Source organism: Dreissena polymorpha, chromosome 8 (assembly GCF_020536995.1).
Source record: "Dreissena polymorpha isolate Duluth1 chromosome 8, UMN_Dpol_1.0, whole genome shotgun sequence".
Taxonomy (NCBI): Eukaryota; Metazoa; Mollusca; class Bivalvia; order Myida; family Dreissenidae; genus Dreissena; species Dreissena polymorpha.
In genome coordinates, this window is record NC_068362.1 from 92077773 (window position 1) to 92092742 (window position 14970).

The 14970-nt window shown below is 33.4% G+C and overlaps 1 protein-coding gene across 4 annotated transcripts in view; it reads right to left on the reverse strand.

Moving 5' to 3' along the window:
• Positions 1-14970, reverse strand: part of LOC127841249 (F-box/WD repeat-containing protein 1A-like) — a 40593-nt gene that overhangs the window by 21457 nt on the left and 4166 nt on the right. For 2 of the 4 annotated variants that reach the window (XM_052369914.1, XM_052369913.1), the window contains exons 1-4: positions 3057-3163; positions 2042-2276; positions 1582-1768; positions 187-280 (exon numbers count right to left, since the gene is read on the reverse strand). In XM_052369914.1, the coding sequence (XP_052225874.1) occupies positions 187-280; positions 1582-1768; positions 2042-2276; positions 3057-3155 (615 nt within the window). In that variant the 5' untranslated portion in view covers positions 3156-3163. Of the gene's footprint in view, positions 1-186; positions 281-1581; positions 1769-2041; positions 2277-3056; positions 3164-14970 lie in introns of those variants that run through there. The other 2 variants (XM_052369916.1, XM_052369915.1) reach the window with 1 other exon arrangement.

The window sequence follows — 14970 nt, forward strand, 5'->3', positions numbered from 1 at the left end:
AACTTGTGACAACTTACATCTATGTCCTTATTATTTGTGGGTAAAGATTTCGGTACAACTTGTGATAACTTACATCGATGTCCTTTATTATTTGTGGGTAAAGATTTCGGTAGAACTTGTGATAACTTACATCTATGTCCTTTATTATTTGTGGGTAAGGATTTCGGTAGAACTTTGATAACTTACATCTATGTCCTTTATTATTTGTGGGTAAAGATTTCGGTAGAACTTGTGATCTTTTGGAGGTTCTCCTGGCCGTGGTTTGAACAAATACTGGCCCCTGAAAAGTAAAATTACCACTTATGAAGCATGTATACTGGCAAATTAATTAAATGAGCCCCATAATAGAAAACCTGGCCTTTATGCATTTGCATAAACTTTGTCGTCCAAGTTAATCAGGGAAAACACTTTGCACTTTTATGGTATTTAAGATTTAAATCAAAGATATATTTGTTGCAGAAAGAGCTTTCACTGATTGATCCTGTACTGACTGCACAGGCTAATCTGGGAAAACACTTTATGCACATGCATTAAGCTCAGTTTTCACAGAACACAGTTCAAATGAGCTTCTTTAGTTAACTTAGTCCTTGTCCAAATAAGTTAATGAACAGTATAATATTTCCAGAAAAATACGAAAGCCTTTAAACAAAGATTTATCTGGGACATTATGCTAAGTACATTAAATATGCATAGACAATGTTTATGACCTGAATGCGCACTAGTACTTCATAGCAGAAGGTAATCTACATAAATAAACTACAAGCTTCAATAAACAAGAGGAAATCAATTCATAATACATGCACCTTGCAAATTAAAACCCCATACCAGGTATGTTTCTTGGTTAAGGTAAAAAATAACAAAATATATTCCAAACGACTCCCGCTGTGAGTAAATTCCCATTTGATTAAATAATTAATTTGATGTACAATTTGTTGGTCTAACGGCAGCTTAACATCACGGCAAACAGCTTTGTCACAGGCATAGCATCCATGCCCTTAACAAACGTCAAAGACACATAAGTCAGGAATAAGTTGATCAATATGACAGAGTGAGATCCTTGAAGTCAACATGTATTTATTTAGCTTGATTGCATTGAAAGCCTTAGACTTATCCAAACACTTGCGAGTCTGTTTCCTGGGTAGAACCAATACTTGGCGTCTATGGGGGGATCTAAAGAATGCTCCCATAGTGGTGATAAAACTTGGTGGACACCATATCAACTATGCCACAGCAACAAAGGAGAAACAAGAGATTGCCAAGCAATATTGTCCCCTACCGGTGAAACTCCACTATTGTCATTTTTTTAAATTTGTTGCCATAGCAACCAGAATTCTTGACGTAGGAACAAAATGAAATGACGTGCATAATCTCCATATTGCCATCTATCCATGTTTCAAGTTTCATGAAAAAATATGTAGAACTTTTTAAGTTATCGCAGGATCCAGAAAAGTGTGACAGACAGACTGACTGACAGACTGACTGACAGAGCGCAAACCATAAGTCCCCTCCGGTTTCATCGGTAGGGGACAAAAACAAGAGTTTTTGCCGGGGTTACAGTTGTAACAATCTGAGGTGACTCACCAGCCCCTGCGGTCAGCCAGGCCCCTCCACAGGTTGTCTGTGAAGGTCATACGTTCCATGAGTTTCTTCCACAGCATGCCATCAGAGATCACCCGGTACCACTCCTTACACACCAGCTCAGCTGAACACAGGGACTTGGCATCCAGGTAAGACAGAATGGTCTCTGCTACATGGTCTAAACCTTTGGCTGGAAAATGGAATGTGAGTTACAGTAAAGAGACTAACTATTCTAAGAAGGTGGAGTTAAGGATAATAAAAGTAAATTATGAAACATAAATGTTTAATTTCAAGGTACATTTTTATTTTTGAACTCGGCTGTGATATCATTAGAACAACTTTTTGAGAAAGTTTCAGGAAGGATGGACAGATTATGCAACTTTTTAGAGTCTTAAGAAGCTTTTTTTAATTAAACAAGTGTGTTACTTTCAATGATTTATTTTAACAGATAAAAGACCCTAACCGGGCAGCGCAGAGATAAAGTCTCTCTGCAGCATAGGTTTCAGGTAAGAGTTGATCTGCCCATGCTGATAGTGGCACATCTTGGAGAGCAGGTGCTCTACAAAGGCCACTTGGTCATGTTCGGTCCATGCATCAAACAGCTTCACACAAGCGTCTTTCTCCTTAAGGTACTGGGGGGACAGGCTCTCCTCTGTGCTTCCTGGGTTGATAGACTTCAACATGCTGAGCGTGTCAATCTGCAGGCAGGAAACAGTAGTGTGATTGAGGTGAAGTCAGAGAAAAGGAATTCTGTTCACTGATTATGGACAACCAGATGCAAATGACGGGGTGACAAATCTCTTACAACAGACATGAATAAACATTTAATTGAACTTAAATTCAACATGCTGAGTGTGTGAACTGAAGACAGAAAAAAGAAAATCTTAACTCTATGCTCTACCTTCTATCAGATGCAACCATATATAATGCGCATCAGATTTTTAAAATGCCAAAATGGAAGCAAAACTTTTTTAATAAAGAGAACAAGCAAATCAGACTTCAAATTAGTCCACATTTCACAATTGCCCAATCAGTTTATCACTTCTAAAATTCAAATGTGTGGGAATGTAACTGCCCTTAATTGTACTTCATGTCAAAGAACAATATACACAGTATATGGACGTGCCTAAGAGACAATTACACTGCCTTGTTAAATGAGATTGTTGTTATGTTGCACTATTGAACATGACCTTAGACCAGGAAAGCCCTCCACAAATTGCAGGGGAACTTTTAAGTAGCAATGTTGTTAAATATTTGACCAAGTGGAAAGTGTCGTCTCTATTGGCCTGTCTGGCCTGAACATCTGAGACGACACCTTATACATGTACTCATGCATTAAATGCGGTTTTCAAAAATAGTGGCGTATTTTTGTCAAGAACCCCTGATGAATACAAAATACAGATACATGCATACTTACAGTAATATTGTTTATATAATATGCAAAAATAATAAAACGTATTATATCAAAACTAGCTTACATTGTTAAATCCTATTAAACTAACAACATCTATGAACACACCGTGTCTAGCACCCATCTTGTTTGTTTGTAAACAAATATGAACAGTAGATGGGTACATGTACCTACTATGAGATAAACATAAGTACAACTACATGTACATGTATCCTCCTCATTATCAGGAGGTGATGTCACTTTTGCACATGTACCAATACAAAGTTATAAACAACTGAGTGAACCAATTATAAGGGTAATAACCATCATAAATGAACACAGTGAAAACATGAACAATTATTCAGTTAAATGCAGATAGTGGAATACATGTATACATATTTAAATGATGCTGAAAAATGTGAACACTGAAATCAGTATTTCATAATTGTCTTTATATAATTTAATATAATAATAACAAGAATAAATGTTAACTAAGCAACTGAATAATAAATAACAAGAGCATATCAAACATGGTAACCTTAGTGTTGTATGCCAAAGTAATGCCTGTTGTACATGTAATCACATTTGTCCATGCAGTTTTCCAATTCTCTTTTCCAATTTTCTCCAATCCCCTTAATGGAATGATTTCCCATTGGATTTCCAGACGTTAGGAAAAATGTTGATAGCCAGATGAGTCTAAACCAAGCATGTTTCTAAGTACTGATCTTACCCGTGCAAAATATACATATTTTCCCCAAATTATTATTTTTTCTCAATATGGATTTGTGTGTGAGGGGAGGGGGGGGGATTAATTCTTAAATTCTTACTTAATGTATAATTTAGTTATGTAAAATTAAATCATGTTCATACGACTATGTGATTAATTAGGTACACAAACTAATGAACATTAAACATCATTAAACAAATTCTTATTTATTGGATTCAATAATACTTACAGTCCTTATACTTAAAAAAATAGTGATATTTAAGCAATTTTCAAATTTTCCAATAATAAACAAAATAAATGAGTGAATTAAACTGGTATATTTCCCACAAAAGGTCAGAAAAAAGGTTTTCATTAGCCGAGAAACAATTAACATGAATCCCAACTTTGTGAAGATTAGAAATCATATTCGGATAGACATTCTTTCAAATAACATTCCAAAATGCATAGAGGTTATTGCCAATTCCAATATCATGCCATCTCAATAATTAATATGCTGTCAATTGAAGAACAAACACTATATTTACAGGCATTGCCATGCTTACAACAGAACTATTTGTTTTTTCTAGACAAAGCTGATCCTGCGCATGCAAATAAATTGTGAACACATTTAACTTTTAGTTTAGCCCTTACATATCCCAAAATTGATTAAATGACAACAGTCTTGAAAAAAGATACGTGTATTATCTGTCTAACAAGCATTAGTCCATTGCCACAAACACCAATAAACAATCTGACAAAATGCATGTAACAGGCCTAATTTGTCTAAAACAAAGCATGTTCCACATTTACAATCATGTCATTCTTCCAGATTACATATCATCATTTCATTATACACAATTGATGATCTATTTTGTATTTATTCCATAACAGGCTCTTGTTTACAATTAGAACAGAAGTGTCAATGACTAGTTTACACAATCAAGGTAACATTCAATGCTTGTTGCCTGTCGGTAAGTGCAGTGCATGGACACATAAAACTATCAAGTGTTATTGCCTTGCGCTTGATCATTATGTGAGGTTATTAAAAGATGACCGAAGCAGGGGTCTAGCTAGGCTCAAAATTTAGGGAGAAGTCACTTCTCCCTAAAGCCAAAATAGGGAGAATTGGTAACATATTTGGGAGAAATGGTACATTTGCGTCATAGATCTTAGTTTTACGTATATTTTGCAGCAACTTAGTGGTTTCTGTTCAGCTTTCAATCAACTCTTCAAATAAACTTCAATTGTAAAAAGCCAGTAATGTTCAGAATCTTTTTACTTCCTTGTTAATTTTAAGCAACTCAACATTAAATCAAATTCATTTTTTGTTACAAATATTTGTTTTAAATAAAAAATTCATTTAAAATCTCATTTTACAGCAGAAATTCTGAATCTGACCTGTAAATGAGCCCCATATTTATTGCAAGTGCTAGGTTACATCTTCCCATTTGATCATTCCTTAGTATTGTTTTAATGGGCCATTTAACATTGCTGAATCATAGTTATTGGTAGCATGCAGAAGGCAATTAATCAAGGCATCATCTATTAACAATTTCAAGAAGTGTAATAGCTCCAGACTGTTCTTTTGAATGTTCAACTTTGCATGACCTGTACATGGGGCACTAATGGCTGAGAATCCTCCTGTGTCCAATTCTCCACATCAAAATGATTTTAATTGTCAATGTCTGGCACAAAGTAAATCATTAAAAGGAGGAGAAGTCACTTGACTTCATGAAATTAATGTGCGAAGTGAAGATTAATTTGGGGAAGAAATCACCCATTTCGCCCACTTGCGATACCCCTGCCAAAGGACATGTATCAAGTATCCATGCTGTTTACATGCTAGAGTGATGTGTATGAATACGAACCTATGTTTTTATAAAAACAACCATGTGTAACCTAATAATTATGTATTTGTTACACAATATACATATAAAACTTTTTTCCACATACAAACACAAACTGGATAAACTTTAGCCGCAGGATGCAAAATGTGTCTTTTGCCATGTGCCAAAATGATGCAAAGAAAAAAAATTGCATTTTCATCAAAACGCAAGAATCTGCATCTATTAATTCTTGAAATACATTAAATCCCAATTTAAACCTCTGAATCATCTATTACTTAAAATAAAAACAGATATGTCATTATGTGGTACTTGATTGAATTACTCAACTCATTTGTAACTATAGTAACTCAGTAAATTAACAGAAAAAGCCAATGGAATCGATGCTATCATCCAGTGCATCTGTCATATATAGTAACAATGACATGTCATGAGCGGGTGCTTCTTTTTAATGTCAACATTAATTCTATTATTACTATTTTTACCATATCTTACAGCATATTAACTTGCACTATATCTATTAAAATTATAAACATAAATTATGCATATTTACGTTTTTTTAATAACTGTAACTTAGTCAAAATAATTAATCCTCCAGTCTGGCCATCGACATCCAATGTATTACACCAAAGAAAATGTTTTTACTATCTGCTGGCAAAAGGTCAAGTGCTTATTTCAAAGACTGAATGTAATTAACATCTGGTCAGGAAGACCTCCAAAAGCTAACACCAAAATGGCTTCTATGCTTTTTGATTACGCACCAATTTCAGGTGATTTTGATGAACATATATAACACTGATAGTAATAACAGGGTAATGTAGCATTTATTTATTGCGTGTTAGCTGTCACTAACTAGTCATTACACCCCCCCAAGATATTAACATAATTGATTAGATTACTAAGGTGTGATCACACCTATAATGGGGCACACTTCAATTGATTAATGATGTTCCTGCTTTAAATATATTATATATCGTATCATATATGATTTTTGAATGCTGGACAAAAACCCTACTGGACAAAAACCCTCCCGTCAGTTTTATAGGGGCCAGACAAAAACCCTCCAATGAAAAAACGGGACTGGACGAAAACTCTCCCATGAAAAAAGGGGACTGGACAAAAACCCTCCCGTGAAATCTGAGCCACGAGTTTTAATTGATGTTGTTATGATATTGGATTATCGGATATAAATGCACATTAGAAAAGCGGTATGTATACAGTTAATCGATACACATTTTCTTCTTCAATTTCACACCCCTGAAAAACACAATACACACAATGGGTAAATTTTTCGGATTAATCAATGCAACACTGTGTGAAACAATTACATTTGTCGGTGTTTAATTGCTTTCACTGGAGGGCTTTTGTCCGCTCCCTTTTTTTCATGGGAGGGTTTTTGTCCGCCCTTGTTTTTTCATGGGAGGGTTTTTGTCTGCCCCCTATGAAAATGACAGGAGGGTTTTTGTCCGGGAGGGGTTTTATCCGTATCCCATGATTTTTTGTGCTGGGTTCCTATGCTTAAGTCAATATCAATTTGTGTTTCAATGATCATGCATGTGAGTTGAAAAGAGTAATTGCCATAAAAAAAATCACTTTTGAACTTAAAAAGTAATTATTATGAACCTACATTTAAATAAATATACTATGCCCCATCAGGTTTGTCTGTATGTCTGTCTTAGGTATCTAGTCACTTCGGCATCTGGTTAATTCGGCACCGTAAAAAAGTGCCACTTGGGCACTCAGGTTTGACCAGTCTGGCATTCACAGTTAGTCACTTCGGCACTGGTATATTATAACATATTTTATTGATGTTCAATCAGTTTGCAAAGTATATACACAAATCGCGTTGCCAATTAAAGTAGGTGTGATGTATTTTTCATCAGTTGGCTAGATCAAAGTTTAATAGCAATTTATAAAAAGGCCAGTTACTTGATAAATAAAAGAGTTTGGTAAAATTAGTTATCAGCACTTCGAACAATTGCGTCTTGTTTGTGTATATACTAGATTTTATATGTGATGGATTTTTTTTAATAAGCGTACTATTTATTTATGTTCTTTTGTTTGCGTTTATTTTTTTCTTATTCCTTACAATTGTTTTACAATAACTTTTTCCTTCTAACTTATGTGTGACTAGATGTGATATTAGATATGAATATGTGAAATGTTTGTGGGTATGTTAAATCATTTAATTTGCATATCTAAATGAGTTACATTGGTCACGCCGGGTATGCGAATACTTCGTTTACGGATGGCACTTCACTAACAGAGAACAACAAACGCCACGCGCTAGAGGTAAGTTCCTCTGTTTTATTTAAAGTTATATCCTAAAGATTAGTTTTTAAGACAAGACACATGGTCGAGTTGATAAATGGTGTATCCTTTTGTATTGGGAATACACAATTTCACGGAAGAATGGAACAGTTTTGCCCAAAAAATAGAAAATTTGATCGGAAAACAGCATAAACTGGATGAACAGTAAACATTTTAACAAAATAAAACTACTTAGAATTATTGCAAGAAATTTTTTGCTATTCCAGCATGTAGAGTAATCACTGTGCTTCAAATACTGAAATTTTGATAGCATTCAATGAAATATAAACAAAGATAGTACATTTTGTAATAGGTGGCATACATAAAGTTGCAGCCACTTTGTTTACCGATAAAGGGCACTTCAGATTACGGAGACTTTCAACAAAGCGGGCACTCTAATAACTGAGTTTTATCTTCTACCTCAAATGCATTTATTTATATTATGGCTATTCATACGAAACATTTTTAAAATATATTTGTCAAAAATCACATGACTATTAATTTATACTATGTTTATTATAATTGCAATTTTCAAATAAGATAATATTTATTATTAAATAAATGTGTACGGATAATGCGAATCAACACAATCGTGTTTAATTTTACTTATAGCAGTGCTCTAGATAACGGTAGTGAAGGGGTCTTTATGACGCAAATACACATTTGTTCTTCATAAAATCCTATGTCGGTTGTGCTTATTTGAATCGCATCATCAAGACGATACTTATGCGTAGCAACAAAATTAAAAAGAGAATGGTAAAACTCCCTGTATTTTGAGCCCTGCTTATAGGGAGCACTTCCCTTTACGCAACGCTAACGTTTGCTCGAAGTGCGATTCACCTGACCCTAAATCACTGTATTGGTTGAGTTTTAAGAATCACGGTTAAAATTAAATCGTAAAATCAACTGATTCTGAAAAAAAAAGGAATGCGTACATAAAATGTTTAAATGTCATATTATGGAGTCAGTACTTAGTATACCCACACAAACGAAGTTTAGGGTGCTATATTGGATAGAACTTCATATGCAGCATGTGTTGTGTTTATATTAAAAAAAGACGGATATGCATAATTTTTACACCACTATCGTGTGATTAAATCAACCCCGCCCGTTCTTTTATTGCTATTTTCGTTTATTGGCATTGAGCCAAAAAGTTCCAATAGAATTTCGAACCTGCATCGCTGCTGATATTAATCTCTGAGAGGCAGTTTAAGCAGAGTGATTATTCATGACATGCTATCTAATATAAAAGAAAATAGCCTTAGTACCTTCATTTGGACATAAAGATAAATGCTTTAGATCAACCGCTTAGAACGTAATTTAAAATATATGGTCATATAGATTTTACTCATTAGACATATCCAATTTGTTTAACATTTATCTTTCACATTTATACCAAATCATAATCATATTTCAAAGGGATAAGAACATGCTTCGGTTATTCGTTTTTTATTTGCGTACTAAGTACATACATTTTTATTTATTGCCTGCTTACTTTAACAGTATTCCACAGCGAATTCTGCATTTTTGATTCAAAAAATACGAGTGTGTTATATCTGGAAAAAAGTGTCTAGATGTCAGGAAACGAAGTGCCATTGTTTTTTAGATGATCGGTAAACGAAGTGCAGATGAAAAATGTGCATGCGACTCTTAAAACATTTGAATTTTCTCAAATACATTAGTAAACTAAAATGTAACATGTTGTAACATTACTGAATATATTGATCTTTTATTTCGAATAGTAAGCACGTTCTTGATTTATTTCCAAGTATGTTTATTTTGTTTAAATATGTACTGATCATTCAATTCATGCTGATTATCGATGAAATTTTATCGTTTTTTTTAAAATAATTCACCGTTTTTCCGCGAATTTCTTTCTTCGCAATACGAAGTGCTATTCCATTAATCACCCAAACAATATTCTGTGTCTAAAAACCAAATAAACAGAACATAAATACAAAAAAGCTGAAGAACTCACCTCTCGCGCGTGGCGTTTGTTGTTCTCTGTAAGTGAAGTGCCATCCGTAAACGAAGTATTCGCATACCCGGCGTGTTGGTATTCTTAAAAAACCTTTTTAAATTTATGTATAATTTTGTGTAAAATGTTTAGTGTGTTTTGCTGCTTTGTCTCTCCTTTTGAAATATATCTGTTGGTAAGAATATTGCAATGTTCGTGTCTATTGTTATCGATGTTTGCCATGTTTTTTTTAAACTTTGTTCAAAATAGAAAAATTAACTGATCAAAATTCGATGAATTATATTTGTATGGTTGTGACATTTTTTTTCCGATGTTTGCCATTTTTATTTTTTTTTTACTTTTTCAAAATAGAACAATTTATCAGATTAAAATTATTTGAATTATAATTGTTTGGTCATGTACAATTGTATCGATGTTTGCCATGCATGTTTGTTTTTATGTTTTTCAAAGTATAAAAATACAGATTCAACATGTTTGTATCATACATGGTATGTGTCACTGACTAATTGGCAGTTCTTGGATAATCAAATATGGTCTGTTACATTCTTGCTGCATTCCAGTTTCAATGAATTTCACAAGTATTTGACACTTCCTGTAAAAGGCAATAAAATAGCCCACCAAAAATTGGATCAGTTTCATCATAGGCTTGACTTTCTTTGCTGCATGCTCATTTAATGATAATTTATTTAATTTGTTACCTTTGGCAAGTATTTCTGTAAAAATCTTTATATACAGTAACATATGCAAAAATATTTTATTCTTGTATTTGTTATTATAAATTAAGATTTTTACAGTAATTTTATTTATTAGATTGAAATAAATTCTCCATTAAAGGATAGCTTTTAAGAACTTCTATTTCTATCAAACTAAGCTATTATCATTGATTTAATATCTTGGCATGACTGAAAAAACAAACATTTTAAAGTTCTTGGTTAATGTAGCATTTCATTTGGATTTTGGATCAATTAATAAAGTATAATTTACCATAACATTTTACTTAAATTAATTTCATTTAACCTATAACATGCAGCAAAGATAGTCAGGGATTTCAATAGACGCAGAATCCTGCGTTTTGACGCGTGCAAATTAAAAATGACTGGTTTTTGACGCAATCCTTTTTTCTGCCGCGAGTCATTTTGACGCATCGAAAATTTGACCCGTACGTCAAGTCAGTTAACATCTCGAGTTCAATGGTAATAAATTCCGCTGTGCTCCTAATTGAAATTAATGTTTCAGTATTTGAAACTCGGTCTATAATCGAGGGACTACCCCGGGCGTTGTTTATCTTATCTGATCTCTTCCAATACACATGTCACCTTCTAAATAGTGCGTGCGCACTAACTGGGTAATTAGCAGAAGTGATTACGTGATAATTGATTGACCATCCGATAATAGCAGGGTTTTTTGCAGACGGCACGGTTAAAGAAAGTCGGCAAAAGTAATTAAATAAAAAACAAAATTGATCAAAGGTCTATTAATTACGTAGATCCACTAGTCCGGCGAGTTTTTGCAAGTTGTTAATCCATTGATAATTACGACTAACACCCATCTTATATAAACTGGAATCACAGTTCATTTTTGATACTAACAAGTCATAAAACTACACATAAACATTGAGAAAACACATTTCCTCGATTAGATATAAATTATCCGAGCAGAATTAAATTGCTACTTTTGACATTGTAAATGGCGGACGCAACATTCAACCCGCATTCAATTCAAAACTGACCATTCAAATTGCAAGTAACGGTGATTCAATAATGGAGAAATCATTATCTGGATTTAACAAACATTTAAAAAGGTTTGTTAAACCAGATAACAAAAAGAAAAATTTGGATTATTAAAGTAAAACTACTACAGGTAAGCAGGGGTTAACGTAAGAAATTGACACCCACTTGCCCGGGGGGCAAGTTACTTTGAATATCTACTTGCCCTCATTAAAAACTGGTTGCCCTATTTTGAAGTCATTTTTTATTGACATTTGATCTTTAAAGCATTGATTCACATGCATTATTATGCTAGATTTAATTTCAGCTATATTCAATGTATCAAGAATAAAATAATAATCGTTTTTATAATATAAAGTTGTCAACAAAACAAAATCTGGACTGTTTTATTTCATTGAATAGTCACTATTGAATACAAAACACATGAAGAGTTTATTACTATTAAAACTGTATACTTGTCACTATATCTATACAAGTTGTGGCATAGATTAAAAGGGGGAGGGCTTAAAATAGTACTGTGAAAATGATTGTTCAGAGTTTGAAAATACTATTGATATCGTGGATGAAGAGTTTCTCACTATTTTAAACTGTGAATATGTTACATACAAGTAATTGTCAGTTTAAAATAGTGAGAAACTCTTCATATGCATTCTTAGCAAGTTTGAAAACGGTCTGCATATTCAACATGATTTTCAAACTCTGAACAATCCTTTTCACAGTTATTATATTCATGTTCATAGACATCACTATCACTAGTATTCGCTTTTTTATCCAGTTCTAGTAACTGTTCTGAAATTGTTTCAGTTTGAGTGCTTTAACACAAGAAAATTGGAATAGCACAGTTACTACCGACAATTTTATCTTGCTTGTTATTATGGAAATTCATCAAGCCACGATGTTTGAAAGTTACGCTTTCGTGATTCATTTTCATATTTTCTCTTCCTTTCTTTTTCTGTTGTTTTGGCTTGTTCCTTTGAGTGTTTCGAGTTACTTTTATTCAAAATAGAAAAGATCGGCTGGACGCTACCATCAGCCATGTTGAAACGTCTGCCGAGTAGAACTTGTTTTAAGCGTTTAGATTGGCTTATACAACGCAAGCGACCAATCAAATCTCGTTTTGCTTGTACTTGATAAAAAATATATTGACCCAAAGAAAATAAATAGATACAAGGGGAAAAGTCGAAAAAATACCGCAAATATGCTTATACGAAACGGACTTGCCCGGCAGACTATCTACTTTGGAAAATCACTTGCCCACGACGATTTTAACCCGGCACGGGCAAGCGGGCGTCCGCTTAAAAAAAGCCCTGGTAAGGCATTCTTAAGTGTACATATTTGGGACATGTATAGTAATCGGATAAACAGAAATAGATATACTAATTGTTCCATGCATTTAGATTGTGTTTCGTTAGAAAAGTTATCATAGGCATGATGATAATATAATGACGATAAAAATGTGATGAAAAGGTGCTGCCGGCACATATCGTAAATTACTTAAATGTATTAAGAGACTTGTAGATTTTAATGTACCAATTCATTAAAATATGTTGTGTTATCTATCATGGTATTATTATATAATAAAGCAGTCTCACTTTTTAAGATATATTGTTACTCTTAGAGCATATTTTTATCTAAAACATTGAATAATACAGACTAAAACACAATTAACACACTTCAAAATTGACCCCAACATTTTTCAATTTGACTCCTCAAAATATTCAGTCCAGGGGTCATTGACTCCTGGTTTTTAAAATCTATTGAAATCCCTGTAGTTATACTAATAAGTGAGTGGGTATGATCACACCAACAAATAAATAACTTATATTCACTGTAGTTGCAATAATCCAACTCCCAGTTATTGACCCTCCGGGTCCTGGGAGTTGCAACTGGTTTCACGTCAATCGTAAATGTAAATGTCAACTTGTTTGTATATGGAACAGTTTTTATTAACCAAAAGAAAAATTAAAGGAACGCACGCGGTGTGTTTACAACAACATGTACCAATAAACGGTTTACCTATGCTTTTCTCCGAACATACAATTTATGTTTTTAAGAAAGGTTATTTTCAAATATTAAATATTTGTTTTAAATGGACAGAAATTTTATATATAAATTGTTCAAATTTTACTTAATACTTATGTTAATTGTATATGAATAGCGGTCAGATCTGCCGTAAGGGAATTATAATACAACATCTACAGCAGCAACATGTATTAGCTCTAAAGCATACAATTGCTTTAAGCCATATACAAAATAGAAGATAACAAAAGTGTAATGCATGGATTATAAGAATTCTGATTTCACCAGGCGATTTTAGCCCAGCGGTCTAAAATGCGAGCTTGAAATTCTCACAAGCGCTTGCTGTCTGCTTTCGGCCAATGTTCAATCAAAACATGCAAGCTCTTATCAGCGGTTTGTGCATAAGGGGCTTAGATAACATGTATGAGCGATTTACGGGTCGTTCATGGGGATCAATTATGGTGTTTGTCCCTAATAATGGCAGATAAGGATCTATTATTACCGGTACATGTGGAGTAAGAGCAATTAAAGATATGCTAAAATTGTTTGTTTGTTCTATTTTAATAGTTTAAACCTATTTATTGTAGCTCGATTGCATCGAAAGCCGTAGGATTATATAAACGCTCTTGAGTCCGTTTCCTGGGACTAGAACCAGTACTTGGTGTCTTTTGGGGGAGATCGAAGGAACGCTCACAGTGGGGTTTTAACCCGTGACTTCCCGATCTCTAGGTGGACACCATATCCACTACGCCAAAGTGATCTTTTAAATATTTTAATTTTTTACGACTATTGCAGAAAATAAAAAGTATAAAAAACTTGCTTCAAAAACAAACCGTAACTGATGTGTGTTGCGGTTGTGCGTAATTTAAGTTATAAATACAATTAAGTGGAATCAAACGTTTTATTTGATTGCTCTCGACCATTTACAGTAACATTACTACTCAAAATCATAGAACATTTCATACAAATGTTCGTAAAATAAACTTAACCAATTAAAAATCAGTGTTCTTTATGGCATTTGCCGAAAGTTCAACGCCAGATGTGGACTGGTAAAATAGATGTTTGTAGATACAAAATGCTCGTTTTCATTATTGTTTTGCATATCTATTCATACGACACATGTACACTAAAATGGTGTTCAAGTGTCGTATGAATAGATATATTCGCGGGAATTAATTGTGGCCACAAATAAATAAACACGAGCATTTTGTATCAGTTCTACAAAAATCTATGTAATCATATCACATCTAGCGTTGAAATTTTGGATATTGCTTTAAGGAACACTGATTGTTAAGGTGTTAACTTTATTTTACGAAAAACTTAACGAAATTTTCGTTGATTTTGAGCTTTATAGAGACTTTAAAATGTGTTCAAATTATTTTCTTAACGCCGACTATAGCTTAACAGTACCAATATTT